General features: G+C 30.7%; 1 protein-coding gene across 3 annotated transcripts; it reads left to right on the forward strand.

Annotated features, from left to right (window-relative positions):
- Positions 1-912: 912 nt before the first annotated feature.
- Positions 913-23,531, forward strand: LOC137932280 (cytoglobin-like). 3 transcript variants are annotated; one of them, XM_068775885.1, is made up of 4 exons: positions 913-1,000; positions 18,172-18,372; positions 19,213-19,438; positions 23,127-23,531. In XM_068775885.1, the coding sequence occupies exons 2-4, from the start codon at positions 18,218-18,220 to the stop codon at positions 23,262-23,264; spliced, it is 519 nt and encodes a 172-aa protein (XP_068631986.1). In that variant the 5' UTR covers positions 913-1,000; positions 18,172-18,217; the 3' UTR covers positions 23,265-23,531. The 3 variants fall into 3 exon arrangements, with proteins under 3 accessions (XP_068631986.1, XP_068631988.1, XP_068631987.1); XM_068775887.1 differs by lacking the exon at positions 913-1,000 and adding an exon at positions 6,359-6,431; XM_068775886.1 differs by lacking the exon at positions 913-1,000 and adding an exon at positions 17,901-17,964.
- The last annotated feature ends 656 nt before the right edge of the window (positions 23,532-24,187 follow it).

Below are 24,187 nucleotides of genomic sequence, written 5' to 3' on the forward strand. Positions count from 1 at the left end.
AGACAATCCGGCACACCAAGACATGAAATAAAATCTTATTATAAAGACAATAGAAAATACAAAATTCGAAATAATACGAAAATTTTACACTGCCAAAGTAAAAATAAATCTTTCGATACAGTTCTCTTGTGCATTTGATTATGCTTATGCTTACGATTATGAACGCATGTGAAATAAACTCCAACGTAAATGAAAAACGTACCGTAAGTGTAATATATGTTATTAAGAAAAAATAAAAACACTGCCGAGCTCGTAGGTTATTACTAAATATATAAAAAAATTGTAGGAGAGCACAAACCTCCTTTCCTTAGCTATAAACTCAACGATAAGACCATTGAACACTTTCATGAAAACCTATATTATTTATTTTCATTTAACAGGGGTGCTGTAAAGACGTCGGCTGGACAAATGTATTAAACAAAGTAACGTATCTATTTAAAAAAAAAAAAACATAGAAATTTACGACGAATAGGTATTACATAAACCGCTGTAACGCGTCTTAGGAAAGCCAAGCGTCATAGGAGCCGATGAAAGAAAAGCATGGTCGTTGCAGCCGTAAGCAGTTTCAGTTGCACAATAGGCTAATAGTAAAGGATTGTGTGCGACAGATATGTCTAAATTGAGGATTCGATTCCCGTCAGCTCAAAATCGAATCCGCGAAAATAGTTTTATTGTACATTTTTATGATTATCACATACGATACGATTGCAATATCAGTGTTTCGTCAATTTGAAATTTTTTAGTAATATAATATTACATAATCATTAATTTAATTGTTAAAACGAAATCTTATGTATCATTTTTATCAGTAAATTATGCCTGAAAAATGCTTACTAAGGGAATTCCTTTCAGCTGATTATTCACCTCGCTGAATAGTAAACACCGAGACCGCTACAATATATTTCAGTGCGGTGCGAGCCTTCGTCGGCAGCGGACGTATATAATTTCAGTGGTCATCATTAGGTGTAACACGCGGGAATAATTTCGCCAATTATATCACGTAAGTGTTATCCTATATTAACTTGAAAAAGATGCAAGGGTTAATTTCAAAGCTTTTGTTTATCTCCGTTCGTCGCTTATGTTAGTGCAAGCAAATGTCTTAGCTGGAAAGTGGATGCTTTTTAAAACATCATACTGAAACGTAATCCGCCTCGCTGCCATATATTGGTTGACACAAATCATATTTTTAAATTTTCAATACCTTTTCATATATGTATATGTAGCAGATTACTCTTATTGTAAATGTAATTAATGTAAATGTCATAATTATTATACAAGTTCAAAACATTAGAACTATAATATATTGCACAGTTATATTTGTAGAGGGCTTTTAACAAATTATGTTTACACGATAACATTGCACAATTTTATTGAAATTTCGTTTTTAAATCATGACCGTAAGTAATTAATTTAAAAGCCTAATTTTTCATCAACACGATGCGAACACGTTTATGTCGTCAGTTTTACGCCTTTTAGGTAAGAAATTAAATGGAAAGAATAATTAAATTAAACGTGAATTACCTTTTTTTAACTACTTCCTGTAAAATTATTGAATGTGTTTGTTGTTCATACTTATAAATTTTTTAACTAATTATTCATAAATATGTTTTTGATGATTTAGTTTGTAGGATAAAATTGTATACTTGTTTTCTAAATTATAAAACTTTTTTATTTTGAAAGTTTCAAAAAATCAATCGTTATTTTTTACTTTAAAAAAGCGCTTTGTCCTTTTTTATCTATATTATGCTCTATACTTCAACAAAAAAAATATTACTAGTACTTACACAGTGTTGTAACAGATAAAAGTTTTTTTAATAATTAAATAAAGCTTAATTTTCAATTTAAATATCTTAATAATGATAAATTTGAAATCATGTTTACTATTTGGTACACTACTAGGCTTCATTAATAATGTAATTATGTTTTAATAGTAATACTTCACGATTGCGTTTGTTTTGTTTGATTATATCCTAACACGCCTTTTTGATTTCGAACAAGGTCAAATGTTTGACAGCTGGGGATAGGTATTTTAATTTACTTTGTGGTTTATATGGGAAAAGATTAGTGAACTTTTTATAATTTCACTCGCATTTGTTTCATTACTTCCCATTAAGAATCTTTCGACGTTCACTGCTGGATATACGCCTCCCCCGTAGATTTCCACTAGGACTGGCAGAAAGCGGCCTGACATTTTCCCACAACATTCACTAGGTCGTCTGTCTACCGTAATCTTCACTCCAAAATCTTTAGGCCCCAACGACCTTTCATTCTGCGCGCTTTAGCCGAATCGGTAGAGCCAACTTCGGGCTTTGCGCTTAGGAATATATCTGGCCATATTTTTATATAAGACTATCATGATCGCATCAAAAATCCATGTTGTAGTATTTACATAATGGATTTAGTAGCTTTTCATCAATGCTTTTTAATTCTTCATGAAGACTGAATTTATTTGGACGAATGTTACCAGGTATTCATTTTTGTAATATTTCTTTAGCCTATCACGAATTCTAGGTTGGTTGGGCATAAAATAAAACTAATTTTTCTGACATAGTTCAAAAAAAATAAAACAGTTTTTTTAACGTTAAAAAATGCTATTTTTAAAGGTGACTTGGATTTTTAAAGACAATCCTTAAAACCACTATCTAATCGGAACGTTTTATCATGAAATCGTTGCTTATATGTGATAACCAAAAATGTTAACTCACTGTACAGCTCGTATTATCTTTTTTTATCTTTTAAACGTTTTTTTTTTATTTTTTATCTTTAAAATATTATAGCGTTTTTGGCTTTTCATTAAGTATGAAATTTTTTAACATTTTTATACCACTACTTAGTACGCAGCGTTTTCCTAAACCTAAGTTGGTTGGTAGGTCGTTTACCTGTCAATAACAACGTAGCTTTACCAAACCTTTTAAATACGTAATATAAAAACTGTCGCAATATTATACTTCACACTACTACACATCTTGAAACATGAGAATATTTTTTATCTTTAAAATGGAAGTGATAATTAAAACATTATATGATAGTTTTTATCGTCATCATTTCGCCACTCCTGAACATAGGCAGACTTCCGACCAATACCTAACGACTAACATCCAGCGTCTTCCAACTACCTTAACAAGATGGTATTTCTCCCTTTTAGTCGGGCGTCCTATGATGCGATCGGCGGTTCCTGGTTCTCATTCCAGAACCTTATGCCAAGCGGCACCTGTTCTACGCGCTATGTGATCTGCCTTTTGCCTCTTTAACTAACTAATTCGCAACGCCATGTCGGTCACTTCCGTTCGGTTACGGATCTCCTCCTTCCTACATTAAGCTCATAGAAAAATCCCGACCATAGACCTCTTCATGGCCCGTTGAACGACTGCGAGCTTGCTCATGAAGCTGAAAATGCTAGGACTCGCTGTAACCATCACTGTACTGCCTTCTATATTAAAAGGTTAACAAAATAGCACAAGCACATTGTGTAAGAAAAGAATAAATTAAGTATGCTATTTAATATATATTAAAATAATATATTAAAACTGTTAACATAAGTTTCAGTCCGAAAATACTAACATAACACTTATAAGTTTAAGTTTTTGAACGCACCTTGTGCATAACCACACGAGGACAATAAGCTGCACGGTGATTCCCGTTACACTGCCTTCATCCGAAGGGGGAGGGAGGACTATCTACGGCTCGCAAACCACATGCAGCTCTTGAAGGATTATTTGAGGCACCCGACGTTATTTAATTTTCAGAAAAACATTCTAATGTAAATCATTTAATTTCACTTTAAATTTTTTTTAAAACACAAACCTCAACCAGTATTAACTAACTAAATTATTTAAAATGTTTTAAAGAATTATCGAGAGAAATAAAACATGGGTTAAAACATTTTATTTTAACATAAATGTTTTATAATTTTATTTACATGTTTTAAATAAAAATAAATTTAGCAAATTATATTTTTAGTATCTTTTTTAATATGTATTTAATTGCGACTGGCTAAACATTTTATATCTAGAATAATGGCTTAGGCTGTTAAAAAGTTTGGCCACTCCTGGTCTATTTTAAAAGAAACACTACAAGTGGTCTTAAAAAATAAGACCTTATTTTTTAATAATTTTCCTAAATTTTAAAATGGAAATAGAAGTGTAATATAAATACGGAAAATTTCGAGTTAAGTCGTTCAAAAAAAATACGTTCTACCTCTCTCAACTCTATAGAGATACTTCACATGACATATGCAATAGACGTTCCAATACCGGAAGTTCAGGTGCAAAGCGATGGCAACTTTCACATCTGTTTGCACGTTATGCATTATATAGGTGATTGGAAATAGTTGTAAAAGCTTTAAAGGTGTAAACGTATTTCTATTGTTGTTAATAATGTATGAGTATACTCTGTCTTGTAAATCAATGGTATCAGAAATAATAATAGATTAAGGAAGTTCGTTTTTAAAAATCAGATTACTACATATTGAATTGAAATAGTTTTTAATATCTATACCTGCAGACTTCGCACTGCCAAAAATTACTGGCCTGTCAATATTGTAATAGAAAAAATAAATATTTGAAACATATTACAAAGTGATCACTTTATAGAGGTTATTGAAAATAGTTGTAAAAGCTTTAAATAATCTTTTAAAGTAATGTTTTATAAATATATAGATCGAAATTTCACACAGAAATTTCTAGATTAAAATCCATATCACAGAAAGTATTTTCACGAAATAAATAATTTCAAATGCTAGTATTATTTCTACCGAAATCGAATTTACAATTCTCGAATCGGTTACACAACATTGCAAGTAGACATAGTCTGTCACGACCACTAGAAAATCAATATTATGCTTAAATATAGTCACAATACTTGTTCGTCTAAAATAAAGTATTGTGTTCAGAACAAATATATTCCGAACTAAAACTGACAGGTTTTTAAATTCAACCGCAAACTGTGAATCATTAAATGATTAACTAAACTAATGGACAAAGAATTCCACATATTCTGCTTCAAAAATAGTTTCCCCGTGAACAGTATTTTAATAAGTCAACAACACACGTATAATAGCAACAACACATTTATTTTTGTAATAGTTATTTGGCAAATGATCTCTCTCTATCAATTTATCATTTTACTTTATTTTACTTTTTTTTATTTATCATTTTACTTGATTGTAATAAGGTCTTCGTAATAATTTGAACTAAATAATGGATTTAACGCAATGAAAGCTAAGGCTTTATAATTCTTGTTTATGTTTGACAATAACAGGTCTCCACATTCGTGGCTCCCCAGCCTATATAAATAAGAACAAACAATTTAAATATCGTAATAAGTGTTATTGAGTTTCTGGAGTGAAGACCACGGACTGGCAAGCGCAGCGTCAAATGTTCACCCGCAAAATGGACAGACGATTTTGTTGTTTCCAACAGGAACAGTTAAAAGCAAACCGCTTCCTACCGGTTCCGAACGTCCTTCGGCTTCTCCTGTCACATTTGCACCAACTCTCCAGATTAGTAAGTCGAATCTAGTTGTGCCTTTAAATTTTATCACTTTTTTAATTACATTCTTGAATATTATAACTTTACGTAAATTTTGAGGGACCTCTGAGTGATCTTCACGGCACCCCGGGATTCCGCGGAACACAATTTAAGAAACGCTGCTCTACATCAAATTTTTCTATCATAAAAACGTATGTGGAAGTTTCTTTTTAAACATTACCCATCATGGCTTATACATGTACCTTATCCCATAAATCAACCAGGACAATTTTCCTTGTTGAAAAAGATCTGTTAACGTTAGATGTAATATGTACTTGCATTTTAGGGATCATTTATGGATAAAAATGCTATTTTCTCTGAGATAAATCTCTGCTCCTCCCAAACGGTTAACTGACAGAAAATACCTTCGACATTAAGTGCGCCCGTACACATTCATTTTATAAGGAAATGTTTAGATAAATAAATAGATTATCTAAAACATGTGAATAGTACATAAATAACTGTAAATCAACTAACTCATTAAATAATAAAACACCAACAGACCAAAACGTAGGCAATTGGAACATTCAAAATGTCTGGAATAAAAAGCCATCCGACAATAAAAACGAGAGGTCTTTGAACTCCACATCATGTTAAATATGATGTATATGACTGATAATAAAATCACATGATTACTAACTATTAATTTTTTTAATTTTTGTTTCACGTTAACCACTTATTGCTTGCCAACAACATCGAATTGCTTTAGAGAAATTGAATATAAAACAACCAAAACAATAGATTTTCAAGGCTCCCGGTAAATATTTAAAATTAAAAACATCAGTAGCGCGCCAACTTTCGACTGGAAAAGACTTGTATTTGTTTTACACTTACAACAATAGTGTTAAATATTGTTCGAAATTAATAAAAAAAACTGTGGTAATATTTTAAAAAATCACAAAGGTAAACATTAATACTTATATAATTAAACTATTAATAATATTAAAATTCTCGTATCAACGATGTGTGAGGAAAAAAAACTAATTCGTGCTTTACTAATAATTACAGAATAACCAATAAATGATTAATGATTCAATTGTTTAAACTTATTTACATTTGCTACAACACCTGTGTGTCACAGTTATTAAAATAATATAGTAAAAGAGGAAAATAATAATTCATTCATGTAATTTCTCACTAAACACATGCAATATTATATGAAATCATGAATTGGCACGCTTATATTTACTGTGAAGAATTAAAATCGACTTACGAATACCGGAAACCGGTTGCTAAGATACATTTAAATTTTTAAATGCCTATGTCACGAATCTGGCTGGCTACTAAACAATCTTCCGGCATCTCAACATCTTTGTTCTAATTTTCGAATTGTAATATTATTACATTGAATAATTTGTTTCTTACAAATAATAATACATAAATATTTCTTACAAATTACAAAAATATAATAATAAACGACATGAAGGAACAAACGAAACATATTATTTAGCGTGTATAATCATATATGTCTATGCTATGGCGTAAAGGAAAGTCTCCGATTTAAAAGATTTTGTTTTTAAAATGAATTTGTAATTATAACGTTAGCGTAGTATTTCAAAATTTGGACGTTTTAAATTTCAAACTAATTTATATTGCGATTTTAAAACGATATTTTTCAATTGCAATTAATTCTTAGTTCATTTTTCATGTTTGTTCTTGATTCAAAATAATGATAGCCTATATTTAATAGGTTCAGGTAATTAACTAAAAGTTAAGATTTTAGGTACACTTACACACAGTATTAGTGACCTTTGAATATTGTGTATATTAAAAGTTAATAAGATAAAATTCATTTATTCAAAATTGGAACACTTAATAGAAATTTTACTAATATTCGACTCATTATTTATTTGTTTTTAACCTATTTTATTTTTGACTCTACTCTGCTTCGTAGGGTGTTATAGTTGTGGTAAAAAAGGAGTAAGAAACTCCACAACAACACAACTTTTAATAAACTTTAGCCATACAGATTTTAACATATACACTTTATAAAATATATCCTACATCACTGACAAGGATTTTAATAACACAAGATATGGCTACATTGGGCGTGAACGATAGGTTCGATTTCTTAGTTCAGAATTATGTATGCGTGTATGTATGACGATTCGTAACCGAACTACTTGATTGTGTCACACAACATTTGATTTTGAATTATTTAAATGATTTTAATGTAAGTTGTTTATCTAGTTCGACATTTAACTTTTTTTTACATTTAATTAGCGCCAAATTAGAGCCATTTTAGGTCCCAGATTCGATGCCCTACAGACTCTACGTGTATTACAAACAGTGAAGTAAAACATAACGAGAAGTCTGATTTCAAATTCAATATAAAATTCACGAAATCTTAATTCATTACACATTGGATTACATCTTTTATTAACTTCAAATTTACTCTACTATTTGTTCAGATTATAAAGTGTAAGCCCTGAGACCACAGGTCAAAGAATCTCTGTAAAACTATATTATTATTATTATTTAAATTACAGGAAGTAATATGTTATATATTTAATATACATTGATATGTTTAATATACATTGATATATTCTGGTAAGTAAAATATACTCACGTTATAGTAACGTCAATGAAGCCATTTGCAGGGTAACGATCCTTAACACACAAACGTTCTTTAACATTTTTTTTAAATCTGGCAAGTTCAGCTTTCTAAGCATTTTCTGGTCGTGGTTTCGCGTCGTAAAAACATATACGCTGCCTCTAGAAAGATTTGCTAACTCGAAGAAGTCGAGCCTTAGTCTTAAAAGTCATCTAAGATATGTGAACCTTAAATTACGACCTGCAGCCTCTTTCCGTTCACATAACAAGTGTTTTCTATATTTATTTTACAAAAAAAAGGTCGGGATATTTATGGTGTAAAAGCTAGAGATTCCCTTAAAGATATATTTAAATAAATTATTGGTAGGTATGTTTATAATAGGTATTCTTACCATTGCTTCTTAATATTTATTAAGTAACAAGCGCTAAAATCAAAAATTTTATAAAAAAAAAATAGTGACAGATACATGATAAATACAAGAAATAAAATTATATTCGGAACGCCTAAAATTCTCATTCTGAAAGTTAACAAATCCTTTATGAGTCCGAGTGTACGCATACATAATAAAAAAATATATTTTATGTCATCGTTTTCATAGCACTAACTTTTGGTTTTTTTGTTCTTACTAGCCACTCACACCTTTGCCTATGTCAGTGCTATGAAATTAAAATCAGTCTACAAAGATATCGTAGAATAAATAGAAATAGCATAAAAGCCTTAAAACTGAAGTTTTTCTCATGCATAAACACGTCTTTACCTAGTTTTAACTAACTAATTAAAAACGTCAAGTATTTTCTTACATTAAGTCTGTCCGGCGAATACAATATTATCCTTAAAAAAAAGATCGTTTGCTAGTCCCTTAGAATACGTGAGTCGAAGAAAAAAATAATTAAAACGAACTCAATGTAACTGCTAAACGAGGGGACAATTAAACCGTCCAATTTACTGTTTAATTAAGAATGTACGTAGCAAAACGTTCATTTTTTCTGGAGTGCGTGGCTACGACCTTTTTTTCGAGTGTGAAATGGCACTCGTTAATTAAGAAAACTCAATTATACATGAAAATTACGCTTTTTTAAATGGTCTTCATAAGTTTACTTTTAACAATTGAAATCAGCAACTGCCCATTTGATGTTGTGGAGTGTAAAACAACTACTACATTTATTTCCGTGAATGTGCTATTATTGTTTTAACTCATAATATTGTCTTAGCAACAATATCCTTTAATTATATCACAATACTTACTTTATACATAATCAATTCAAATTATAAACCTAATCCATTAAAACAGCATTTCACATACTGCTTACAATTAATAAATAAAGATAAAAATTCAAGCAATATTCGAGTTTATCACCAAATTACATTTCTTAACACCCTGCGCATATAAATACATGGATTTGAAATTTTAAAAGATACAAAATTAGGATAAAAAATAATTAATGGTAATAAATTGACAAAACTAATAGAAAAATAGTCGATCTTTTTATTAAAATAGTTTATAAATGATTAGATATACAATGTATAAAAGCAAACCAATAAAAAAATTAAAAAATTCGGCAACAAAGATACGTATTGAGGCATATTTAGGCTGTTTATGTTATTATTTCGTGATAGAATATATAGATATTCTATCACGAAATAATTGTACGAGATATATAACTGACATCTGCAATTAATTCTATTATTGATGATATGTTAAATGCTTCATCTTTTATGCATTACGAAGTTTTGTTACCTTGCTATTAAAATCTAAATTATATATTATTTATACTATATTTTTCTTGTTAATTATATTATGGCAATAAACTAGATGATTGATGATAGGTGTAAAAACCTTGGGAACGTGAATGTATAGCTCATTTGCTGACAATCAATGTGTTCTTCGCCCTATCAATAAGAGATGATAAATAATTTATTGATACAACAAAAAGCGTTTTCAAAATTCGAAATATTACATTTAAAATATATATAATAGTTCACCTCTCGAATTCTTTTAGAAAAAAACCAATTAATGAAATTTAATCACTTTATACGGGGTGATTTAAAATAGGTGTACAAGCTTTATAGTTTTTTGCTTTTGTTTTATGTTTTTAAGAGCATACTTTAATAAACAAAATGCAAGTTATAAACATTATTTAATAAATACTATAAGAAGCAATAATTAATTAAATTATTGCTTCTTTAACTATATAATGCCATGCGAGCCTACTATATGTAACATAGAAGTTAATATGTACTTTTTTTACTTGCACGTTTTTTGTATCTATCTACTCCTACTCTCTATGTAATAAAATAAGTAATATCTACTCATTTCAGAACAGTATTTATTGAATTTTATATATTATTAGTTAACAAATCAACATAACAACGGAGGTAAGTAAAAATATAACTAGTATTTTTTTTATTAATGATACCGATTTTAATATCGATATCCCAATATTTCAAATATCAAATACTACCGGCATTCAGATTTTAATTCGGTATTGTATGTCCTAGCCTTAATACGTTATTTTGATTACTCCAATACGTAGTAATTATAATGACACAATTAACGTTTCCATTCGTTCTATTGTTGTGTCGCAAGAGTATATATTTGTTTGTCTATTAATATGTGGACATGCCACTCCTCAGCTTCAACTTGACGTGCGCATATAAAGAGCGTGTGTGGATTATCTATGTTATTATATTTAACTTTTATTTTATTGAAATTCATCGGTATGAAAATCACCAGAATGCTTATTCCATTAAACAGTGGTTATTTGTCTTCGATCTTCAAATTTCGTAGATAAATCTCTAAGGCAGTCTTCTCCATAGGTTAATAAGGATCTGTGCTTGTTAATGAAACACAGATTGGGAGATCATGTTTCAATTCCGTAAATCATCACTGATAACACATTTGTTTTAGACTTTCGTCTTTAGCTACTGAAGTACATTTTTTTGTTTAATCTCGTTCCTCTGCTTTGTTAGGGACCGGGACCTTACAATGCAGGTTTAAAAATCTTTTTCATTATTTAATTTTATTGCACTTTCTCCTTTCGTTTCTATCAATTTTATCTCTCTTTTCCTCACATTCTTCACAAAATCTTCCATTCTGATCTTCTTTCACACGTCGCCTTTCTTTCCTTGTCTATATTCGTAATTACATTGGTTCTTATTTCGCAGAACGTATTTAATTGTTTCGGCCATTTAATTTTTTTTTAATTTAAGGATATTACTCAGGTAGTAAAGTAACTGAACTTAAATGATGCACCATCTCGTCTCAAGGTTTTGACCACAAATGTGACATTACGAAGGTTATTGTTTGTAAGAAATTATATATGACGCATACGGTTATGAGCGGACCTTACTATCCGGTAGTTTTTGTACATCGCTGGTTTCCTTAGTCGCATTTAATGTAAATCTCGGGAAGTATTAATCTTAAACATCGTTTTTAATGACTACACTCATAGACTCTGCCAGTCTCGGCTCGGGCGCGGGTGTGGAAAACTAAATTAAAGATTATTAAGAGAGGATCACCGATTATCGGTAGATATTGTGGGAAACAGTTTACTTCTAGCCATTTTGATGACCTAAACCAGGTCATCTGTCTTGCGCTGCGTTTTCTGGTCTAAAATCTCCACACTAGAAGCTTAAGATTTCAGCTTCTGTTAGGTTCCCAATAAATGATTTATTGAAAAATATTACTTTGACATACAATCAACGAATATACGATCAGTTATTTTAATTTAGACAATTATCAAATTTACATATACCGGTTTAAAATTAAAGCATAAATAATTTTCCAAAAATATGTAAGAAAATAACACGCTGCACAAATTCAAGTATCACTATTATCTTTTTAAAATATTATTAAAACCGCTTCTATTTTTTAAATATTACTTCGATATTTATTTTAAAATTGAAATATTTAATGGAATACGTTATTACGAAATCCGTATTTCAAAATGGCCGATGTCTCAACGGAATACTCCGCACTGAAACAAAAGCATCTCATCTAGCTGGTTATAATTAATAATTAAAAGCCACTTGGATCGTAACAGCGCATGTAATTAATATTTGTTCCCGTCTGAACATTAAGGCGTCTATCACAATTATATATTATTAGGTCGAAGTGCCTGAACTTTTCATAAATAACATATTTTATATGCGTTCTATCTCAGAGATTACATTACCTTTATCCTCTTAAGAATAAAAACAAACACACGCAGAATGATTCTATAAATGTATAACTCATTTACTGACAATAATAACAATGTATAAGTATACCGTATTCAAAAATCAATTATTTCCGAAATAATTAAAGTTCAGTTAAGTTGAAGGATGCCATTAGAGGAAATCTTAATCTCAATCTAATTTATAGTAAATTAAGCTCTTCTAGCATCCTTCTTATGACTTACACAGGTAGTCACTTTAAATGACCCTATGTGGACCCTAATTATCATGTCAGGCGATAGACGCCCATTACAAGGGTTAGATCTCCTCCAAAGATCGCCTCGATGACTGTTCTTCCGCTGCCCGCATAATGATTGCGACTGTCTGGGTCTTTTAAAACCTCTTTATGTTTTTATAATTTTAATATTGACAGTTTGAGTCGTGATGCAGTTGTGCATGTTCGTTTGTTCTGTCAGTTTAATATTACGTATTATTTTACTGTTACTTAGTTTTATAAAATTATAATTAAAACACCACTATCATTTTCATTTATTTAATCCGTTTACAAAGTCCATACGTTTGCCAACATTTTCTAGACTTCGACTGTGTCGTCTCACTTCGAGTCTCTAACGTCGAGTATACCGGCTCGTGGTCGCCACTAGAGGACCGTAGATAAAAAAAGTGAACAAATTAATATAGCTGTACTAATATGATAAAATCTCCACAGATAAGAATATACATTATTATAACACGTGACAAATTATGTGAGTGGTAATGTTGGCAATTAATGAGAATTCACCGCACGCCCTCACGCGTTAACCGAATTGAACCTCGATAATTGCATTAACCTAGAATCCAGCGCGCCATCTTTAATGTTGATTGAATGATCGTTTCCAACGCGTTTCCCGCCATTGAAGCGATGATTTAATTATTCCTAGAGTTAATGCACTCCAAAATCGTATTTCTTAAGTTTTCAAGGTTACCTAGAATACAGTTAAATAAATCTTAATGATTTCTTTTTCATAAAGCTGACAAGTCTGCTTTCTGGTGAATTTTTATTCAATCCTGTCGTCTGTACTGTACAGGTCTTCATGTGGTGATGTTTTAAGTGCATCCTTTATTCAAACTAAAACGGAATCTGTTTCCGACGGCTTAGGTAGAGACAACCAGTTTCTTTTCTGTTATATAGAAAATAAGAAATGAAATTCTTACGAGTGTTCTTTATTCAATAAAGAGGAAATTGAAAGAATTAAGTATCAATAAATACCAATTTCCTGGATGATTGATTTCGATAATTTAAAAAATAAAGTTTATCTATACTCGTCTAAACTAAATATTTCATTATAATTGTATATTACCGTAAAATAAATTTAATTGTCCATTTCGTTCGCTACGTTGTTCATTTGTTTCAAATATTGAAACCAAGTGAAGTATATTATATATTTTTCCAATTTCTTTTTGTTTTTTGCCACTGTCAAAATATAATACTATAAGACAGGGATGAGCAACACGCGGCCCGTTAAACATGTTTATTCGGCCTGCCAAGTATTCCTGAAATTCAATCTTATTTATCGAATTTCTCTCGTAAATTATTATAAAATTAATTATAATAAAATTTTGGTACACGTTAATACCGACACAATTAATTAATAACAACCACCGATCAAAACAGTAATGCAGGACTAGACTAGCTGAGTTCGTATTATATCTAATATGACCGAAAAACGATGCCAAATTTCTCATTACAATTTTCAAGTACATTTGTTTTTCAGTTCTTATCTTGTTTGTTTTTATTTAGCATAAAAATGTGTTTATTTTATTATTTTAATGTTTATTAAAAATAAAGTTTTGTAAATTATTAATAAGTGTTACATTATGTGCGACCCGACAAATAATTTCTAAAATTTAAATTGGGCCGTTGGTTAAAAAGGTTGGTCACCCCTGATGTAAATAATATTTAAATCTGTAATTGTAATATAAAGAAATAACACCATTATGTAACTTCATTAAACGGTTTTTGACTACAAAATTGACGGTTCTATTACTGACCAATACTTTAGTCTAGAAGTCATTTACATATTTATTTTAAAAAAATATATTATTCCATCAAATAAATTCGCATATTTGCGATTGTGAACACAATTCACGCTATTTTTATTTATTTCATTTCATATTTTTTTACATGTTGACGTTTTAAAACTTGAGTATGTTGATCAAGTTCTTCCAAATTAGTTGTGTCTTCCATGGAGTACTCTCGAAAAATTATATATTAATTAAAACCCGGACTCGAGCGAGCGTATGGCTAGTAGCAAGAAGGTGCAAAAGATGCTCCAATCTGTATAATGATATACAGACATATGATATATATATATATATATATATATATATATATATATATATATATATATATATATATATATATATATATATAAATTTGCGTTGCACGATGAATGCAGGAGTATTTTGTTTAATTAAAGTTCTAAGTTTAAATCAAATGTTTTCACTGCCACATCGTAAAACCATAACTAATACTACTATTTTTTTAACAATTCAAGCCGGTGCTTCTATTGTATAATAACCTTTACCTTAATAACCTTTTAACTTAATATACAGTAAATTTCATTGAGGTAACTTCTTTAATTCTTGAAACACGCCATACATGTAAAGGTTCTTTTTCAATACAAATTTGAAAGGTTTATGGTTTTGCGGCTTCCTTTCATGTCATAAAACGAACATTATTTCGTACCGACGGTTTCAGTAAAAAATATAAAATTATCTTTTTCTTAAAAACATTTACTCATTCAGTGTACCGGTTAAATATTTATTATTATTGTGGTACAAAAGAGTTTTACATTTATATACCGTATAGAGGAAATGGTTATATGTAGGTTTCAAAACTTAAAGCGCTGAATGTAGCTCATTTGTCATATATCTAATCACCCTCTTTATAAAGTGAATACACCTATCCCCCGATTTACACGGTAGATACGTTCCTGAGAAAAACGTGTAAATCGAAAATTAAACATTTTCAAGTCAAAACCGTGTAAATCGAAAAGCTTGCATAAAATTCATAATTTTGCAGTTTAACAGTTGTGATTCTTTTCAATAACTTTAGGTGTACACAGAAATAAAAGTAAAATGCATTGACAAATTAAAATATTTAATATATTACGAAAAAACTATTTTTTTTATTTAATTACAATTCATTAAACGAAAGAACAAAAAAGAAATTACTCTCATTCTTTTTTTCGGAATCGAAGGTTCGAATTCAGTTTCATCACTCGAAGTTATTTGTGCCGATTCCGTTTGAAGCAGAAATATTTATATTACAAGAGATGGTAATAAAATCGGTTATTAAAACAAAAAAAATGAAAACTTTTTGGAAAACCGTGTAAAAGCGAAAACGTGTAAAACGAAGTACCGTGTAAATCGGGGGATAGGTGTACTCTCAAATATGTTACATTAATTTATTTATCCTATTCGAACTTGACATCCTTATAGCTTTTGGCAGTACGAAGTCTGCAGAGACAAATAGTCAGCCCATAGACTCCCACTGCATGACATAGGCTTCTTTCAAAGATATCTATAGGGGGGATATACCGTAATCGCCACGCTCAGCAGGCAGGTTGGCGATCGCGGTATGGTACTATTGTATTCTGAACAAATAATAACTATTTTTAACATGTAGTATTTTGAACTCTCATTTGTTTTTGAAATTTCAATTCAGAGTTTTCTATTTTTTTTTATTGGATGTACCATCCATTAGCTCTTTTATAGCTTTTATACCAATAATCAATCAGCTTGTGTTTAGGTCTATTGCTTCTATCATTTTTATAGCTATCCGCTCCCCACGGTACTCGAATCTTAAAACCATTTGCGGTTGGTTCGTATCATATTGTTTATCTTGCCTTCACTTATATTGATTAAGGCGGTCAAGTGTGGCTGGAGACTTGTCCAATTAATCTCCCGGTATGAGTCCAATTTTTAAGTCTACGATTTACAAGTTTAAAATATGTAAACCGTCGAATATTGCAGTTAGTTTGTATATCGAAGGTTTTTTTTAAAAAAAAAAACTTTTTATTTAATTTCTTCCGTTTCACAGGCAATGTCATTCTCGTCACGTCACGTCATCATTTTTCTTTAATTAAATTTGGAAAAAAAAACACCCGAATAATACAAAAATGATTCTTTTTGTAGTGGTCGAAACAAGAACCGTTTCGATTTCTGAAAGAACTCAACCGTCTGCATCAAACCTGTATATAGAGCAATGTCTGAAAGAATTAAAAAAATGTCTATATTGTCCTATTTTTGATTGAATTTAAAGAGCATGAGTAGTTTCAAAGAAACTGTTCAGTTAGAATTTTTCATACCATTGAATGATGTTTGTCTTCAAATAATTTATATTTGTCATTATTAGCTTCCATAAGCAATCAAAATGTTTAACTGCAACAAACAGTACTTCCTTTGAAACGAAACGAACTAATTTGTACTCCCTATACTTAAAAAGTTGTTCGAAACGATTTAATAGAATTAAAATGAACACTAAAACCCGAAACATAAATTATAATATCGTTTAAAGTGAATTATAAAAAAAATATTTACATTTGAATTTATGGCACAAAATGAAACGTCAAAGCGGGACCACGGTGGCACGTTTGCGCTCACTTTTATTTCCTATTGTCAGCGCTTGAGGTATGCGATATTGGATTTCTAAAACTACAGCAGTTTCGACAGTGTGCGAAATTTAACCTTTTGTTATTGACCCGTCCCGTGATATTAAATCACGGAATTTATATATACAATGTCTAACTTTACAACCTGAAATATCGTTTATTTCATCACGGATCCTGAGTTGACTAAAAGTCATGGCATTATAGTAACTTTATGTAACATGAAACCTTTATGAAACAGGTCTACTTTGTGTCTGCCACGTATATCTGAAGTGAAGTCTTCGAGAACAACGGTGAAGGTTTTCTTTGGATATCGTGAATGCTTTTGATAGAGTCTTACACTACAGCCTTAACAACAAGCTTTCTTCGTACGACTTACCCTCTGGCTTGTGTGCATCGACTTTCGAAATCAATTGATACTAGTGGTAATTGATGGCTGCTCGTCAAGTATAAACCCATTCTGCTATAAAATGATTACTAGTTGTATTTTAATTTGTTTACATTGAACGCCTCTGACGATAAATTTAAACACATACCCAGACTTTTATAAAATACTGTGCTACTACGATGTAGTCAAACTTATGATAGAATATGTTGAAACAATACAAACTTGTTTATGAAAGATGATCCTTGCTGTCCACAAGCTTACACCGAAATTATTAAGATCTAAACGCAACAACTAAGTTGTTTTTTTTCACGATTCTAAACTTTATAAAAAATAATTCTAAAATAAACAAACCTAACTAAATATTACCTCTTTACACAAGCACAATGTGATCGTTGATCAACTTTATGTGTAGTCGTGTCAGCTGATGACTATTCTATTTGCTTTTGTCTTGTGAGACAGATGATTTTGTTTTCCCGCAGATAAATAGTACCTCGTGATAAAACGATAAATTAATTATCTCGAAGTTTAGTTCGCCGCAGTTGATAAGAAAGGAAAGTAGTATATAAGTCGTCGGTAGCGTGAATAATGCTTCTGTTCACTTATCTCTCGTCTATATTCGTTTTGCTGTCGACATTTTTAGTCTTGAAGCGAGTAAAAACAAAACAGAAGGTACTTAGTCTTAAATATAGCCTAAATTTATATTTACGATTCCATAAAATTACAACATGAATTAATTAATAATACAATATATTTTCATTTAAAAAATCAGAAAAGTCGTCAAGTGTTTTCTTCAGAGCTATGAAGCTGTTTAAATATAATGCCTTTCTAAGCAAAGAATGAGTAAATTTTTTATTTATATGATACCATTTTATTTAGTGTTTTAGAATAACCAGTAGTAATAAAAGACTGCAGACGACGCAAAATGGGCGGATGGCTGAGCTACCTCTGGTGGGGAGGAGATCCCGACGTAGTGAACCCTGTATCAGGACTGACCCGCAGGGAGGTCTACGCAGTACAGCAATCCTGGGCACTTGTCTACAAAGATTCCGTGGGAAACGGGATTGAATTATTGAAGAGGTGAATATAAAATACAATTTAAATCTACATAATGGAAATGAACTGGTTCGAGATTTTTCTACTAGAACTAATCAGGAGATCCGTAGACAAACAAAAGTAACATAGCCCGGGCAAGCCACATAACGCACGGAATGGCTCCTGAGTCTAGAGATTATGGACTGGAGACAACAGTCCGGCAAACACAGCTTAGGACTTCCGTCTCACGGTGGAAAGACGACCTTGTTAAGGAGCTCAGAAGACATTGAATGCAGTTCGCTACCAATCGATAATTTTGTATATCTATGGTTGAGGTCTATGTCCATCAACGGACGTCCTGCGGCTGAAATAATGATGATGAATAAAAATTTACTTGTATGAGAAACACGAATCTCTAATTAATCGTATGAGAACAACGCTCCTTAAACACCTTGATTAAACCCTCATTATTTATGAACGAAATGTAAATTGGTTCGGGTTATAATAGAATCTCTTTGACTTGTGTATTTCACAGAAAATCCAATAGATTTATGCTCCTGTTTTAAGCCGTTTAATCTCTCTTGCGATCTTCTAGTACTCTTCTTTTGACGTGCACAAAACGATATTACTTCAATCAATTCAAAGTGGCAATAAAGTGAATAAAATTTCTACGGGCAGGCAAGCGCAGCGTAAAATGTTCCAAAACCGTGGACAAATTACTTTGTTAAAGTTCTTCAGACCGCTTTCAACCGATTCTAATGGAAATCTATGGCCCAGGTCCACGTTCATCAAACGACGACCTGCGGCTGAAATAATGATTATGAAATTAATTTATTAATTATTTTAAATTTAATTTGAAAATAATGCTATTCGTATTTCGAACAGATTATTCCGTGCGTATCCAGAAACAAAAGAATTCTTCAAAATGGTAAGAAAACTGCCCGAAGAAGAATACGACAAAAACTTTCAATTTAAAGCTCACGTCATCAACCTGATGTCTTCCTTAAACCTGGCCGTTACCAATCTTAACCAGCCAGAAATCGTTGTGGAAATGATGCTCAAGCTTGGCGAGTCGCATCGGAAGAGGAAAATTCAGCAACAACATTTCTTTGTGAGTACAATTTTTATCATGTGCCATATAAAAATTTGACTTTCATTTTGTCACATAGATTGGTTCACAAATTCTTACATCGTTTATTCTTTCTCAGATTTTTCTTTATGATAAAAATATTAAGAATTCTTTGGTCAATTATGAAAGAAATGTTTACTACACAATTTTTCATAGGGCTATTCTGTTTATTTTCCTTGCCATTATTTTCAATAGCACACGAATAATATTAAAGAAATCTCAATTTATACTCACAGGGAAAGTTGCTATCAAATTTTGCCGAAAATATTTTTTCAACCTGATGCCCTTTGTCAATAAATATTATTCGATACCTACGTGAAAACGTCAGACATACGTTCATTATTATTTTTAGGAAAAATATAATTTTATTAATCAAAATCTTAAAATTAGCCACGCATTTTTACTTACTAGGTTAAATTACTGAATAATAATATTAAGTTCATATTACATTCATATTCATATGTAATTCTTAATATGTAATAATATCATTCTTAATTAATCTACTATATTTATGGGGAAATCTTTGACTGTTGTTGCTGTCAAGTGGAAGGAACACATTACCAGTAGGAATAAAACAAGCTAAGTTTTTGTCAGCTTTTAAAAAAAATTTAAAAGAGCATTTCTGTGGCCTGTAAAGAAGAATATTGACTAGAATTTGCTATTTAGTCGTGTCTATGTAATACCTTATTTATAATGAATATACGATATGTATGTTTGTGTGTACAGTTAAGTATTTGTATGTACTATATTAGGTTTATGGGTATATAATATGTACTTAGTGTATAATAATCTAATATATGTATTATGTCTTATTTTCCTTATGTGCGCCCTAAACCACCATATCTTTCATGTCTATCATATCCATCAAAAGATTGTCTGGTAGAGATCGCCTCTAGCGACATATTTTGTTGACAGTAAAAACTATCAACAAAAGCCGCTCAGTACATGGGTAATTACCTCATTTTATTGAAACGCGGAATGTCACAGACGCCACACTTATATATAAAATAAATGTAACACAATTTATATAGTAAATTAAAGATGCAAGACATATCTTATTTTTATTAATCAATATTTTATTATTACAAAATATTTACAGAGATGTGCACTATATTTTGATTTCATTACGATAAAGTCATTGTTAGTCCTAAACAATAAAGAACTACGTTTTCCGGAAACTGAAATTTACGTTTTTGAAAAATACTCTATTCTGACATCTTCCTCGAAACTTAACGCGCGCTATGAATTACGGCCAGTTTTTCTATTTTAAGCATCATATATAAACGCGAATAATATTTAAAAAAGTTAAATCAAAAACATAGAGTATTCTTAATATCAATTAATATCGAATTATTCAAACATTCATCTGAAATTATTAAAATCTATACGATCAATGTTTAATTCGTAACACAAATTGTCAATTAGTAATTCAAGTGGTTACTAATATAACATAATAATTCATAAGGTTGATTGACAGGCCGTGCAAAACCGCTTAATTAGGTACTTCTGTTGGCCCCTTTCCGCTGCCTAGCGAAGTTGTATAAATTTTTCCTCTCGTATTTTCTACATTAAAGTCGAAGGTTTAAATGTAATCTTAATAATTGAATTGAATTACAAAAAATTAGTCTTGTATAACTATCATGCGACCTCCAAATCCGGTAATTCAGAGGAATGCCCAGAAGCTTTGCTGCCTATAAAAGAGGTTTAACGCCATCTTTGCCCTGCCGAAATGATTGTAAATAGGTGTCAACTTTACTGCAGGGCCGTAGATCACGACGTGATTAAAAGAAACAGTACCGAATAATAACAAAACTTGAAGATAGCAACAAAACATATAAAAAACACTAGAAATAATGTAATAAATTTAAAATCTTTCTTTTAAAAAAATGTGAAAACTATTACAAAATAAGAAAATAAACAGATTATTAACAATGTACAATCCTGTCTAAAAGTAAATAGTAGTAGAGTAAGTAGCAAGTAAGGGATGAGTGTATAGCTCATTTGCAAAAAGCTTTAAATTTTTACACCTATTTACAATCACCCGTATAAAGTGTTCGCTAATGCTAATGCGACAAACCAATGACTTCCGGCAATATGATTAATATTGTTTGATATATAGTTAAATTTTAAAGATTGGTAGACTTCTTTCTTTAAAACCACTATTAAATTTTACAAAATAAATATGTTTACCTAAACTTACTAAGAACCGATTTCGTGCCCTTATAGTATCTTATACTATGGAGTCTATGGAGATTATATCTAGGAGTCGATTTTGGGACTGGGAGTTCACCGAATTACTCCGTGTGCAGTGATTCCCTCGCAGCTTAAGTTAGATCTGGTGAAAGCGTCATCCGACGTCACTCAAGTTGTTTGTTTTTATGAGGCCTCCGCTATAGGGACCTCTCCTTCCACCCCTATTTTGTTGGGAACAGGGTTTTTTATTTCTTAACAATTTTTTCACATTAATTTTTTATTTTCGTCTTCCATAGTTCACAAAATCTTTTTTTCTTCCTTCTATTATTCCATAATTCCATCTTCCTTTCTCAATCATTCCATTCCTTTTATCCAAATCCACCAGTTTTTAACTTTTTATTCTAGGACGTTGGATGTTTATTTAATGTCAAAAACAGCTTGCTTGCTAAAGCCAATGTCTATGAATCTTCTTTTGCTTACTTTGCACATTAATTTCTAGGACAGATAGTAAACAATAATTGATTTTAATAGGTATTAATGCGAAATTTGAAATCTTTTTTTTTACTATAACAATGTTTATTTTGTGAGTACTTCGATTTTTGGATGGAGTGTACCAGGCACTGTTTCTCAACAAATGAGCAATAAATTCACATCTTTAAAACTTTTACACTTATTACCGAACACATTGATACTTTTCTTGTACCTTTTAAATGTTTTAAGATTCTAACAATTATAAATAAGTCAAAGTAACAATTATAAATTAGTAGAACACATTTACAATACATAAATAATATACATATCAATGTGCATATAATTAGCAATTTATGGATAAAAATGACAGAAACAATTAAAGTTAAAGTTTAGCACTAATAATAAATAATAAATTTATTATTAATGCTAAACTTTATCTTTAATTAATGAAATAATACAATATATTTTAAGATATTTCAAATATTTTTATAAATTGGCGTGAAAATAGTAAAATACAGAGAAAAATCTTAAAAAAATTACAGATTCCAATTTCACACGCAATTTTATATTTATTTTTAATTATAATAGTTTTTATGGCCAGACTAAGTATAGGTAACACAAGTTTTATAGATCAATTTGCCGCTGCTACATTGAGTGAATGAATACTGGCTCAAAATAATAATATATTTAAAATTAATACGACTTTATAAAGCTTACTCTGTTGCAATGCATTCACATCTTTCTTTATATACAATGTGAATATCAGTGTAATATGTGAACGGTATATATGTAAAGAATGTAAATGATGTTAGTCACAAATGACATAAATAAGGTCGTCGGAAAATAATGGATGCAGGCCTGTTCCAATCAGTTTTATTAGAAATCTATAGAAGGGGTATAGACCTCCTCCATGACGTTGACATTGGTCCAGCTGTGGACTTTCTTCGATGGAAATAATAACGATGATATTAACCAGAATAATAATATTTATTTTAATTGTCGGCAGGATTTAAAAGACGTCATAGTAAAGATGTTCATAGAAGTTTTAAATCTGGATTCGTCGACACTTGGCGCGTGGGGCAAGACTGTAGACTTCTGGTACAAACACATATTCGAAGCTCTGACAGACGGTGATGGAAGATAACAGATATCGTGGAACATCTGTAACTAAACTGTTATATGCATAACTAAGATAACATGCTGGCTATGTGTACATAGGCGAATATTGCTTTAGCTAAAGAAAGCTACCTAATTTAAGTCATATTAAAATACATATTGTATCAATTTCTTTTTAATATCCAAAGACTTCTGCCTACGTTTTTACTTCGACCATATATGATTTGTTTTGTTTTAAATCTGTTATGTTACACAAATAATAATTCTGCTTTTGTCAGACGAGGCAGAAAATAAGAGAAGTGATAACTAGTTAAGATAATATTATAATGATATTTAATAAAATGATACAATAAAACATAGTTTTATTTTTACCTAAACCTTTTCTATGTATCTCGAATTTGTATAGATTTTTAGAAAATCAGTAGCAAAAATAAAACTTCAAGGAAATAACTTTAAAATAATCCGTGTTTCAATAAACCAAATTGAAATATTATAATGAAATGTTCCAGCGTCTTTGACTTTGTCGTCGCTCCATCTAATGGGGGACCTAGCCACGTCGCATCTACTTGCGTGACCGATGTGCTCTGCCTACTGCTACTTCAGGATACGTGACGATATTTGCATAGGCCGTGCAGTGAACGTCTACAGACTGATATGATTATGATAATTATATGATGTAACATTCATGATAATGTATTATTGGAAATTAAGGCTGTTAGAAGTATTTTTTCGACAAAACTATCATGGAGATCTGTAGACATGTAAGTAACTAACATATCCCAGCGATTTGACGAGTTAAATTAGTAGTGGGCAGGCCAGTTACTGCGCAGAACAGATGACCGCTGTGGCCATAAGATCCTGGAGTAGTAACTACGTCGCTACTTATTACAGAGTTAAAAAAACATTTTAACAACAAAATAACGCGCAAACAAATCCATTGAATAGAGTCCA

This window comes from Battus philenor, unplaced genomic scaffold, assembly GCF_028537555.1.
Source record: "Battus philenor isolate CCGP_79_NKW_IND1 unplaced genomic scaffold, ilBatPhil1.0.hap1 SCAF_9, whole genome shotgun sequence".
In the NCBI taxonomy this organism is placed as follows: domain Eukaryota; kingdom Metazoa; phylum Arthropoda; class Insecta; order Lepidoptera; family Papilionidae; genus Battus; species Battus philenor.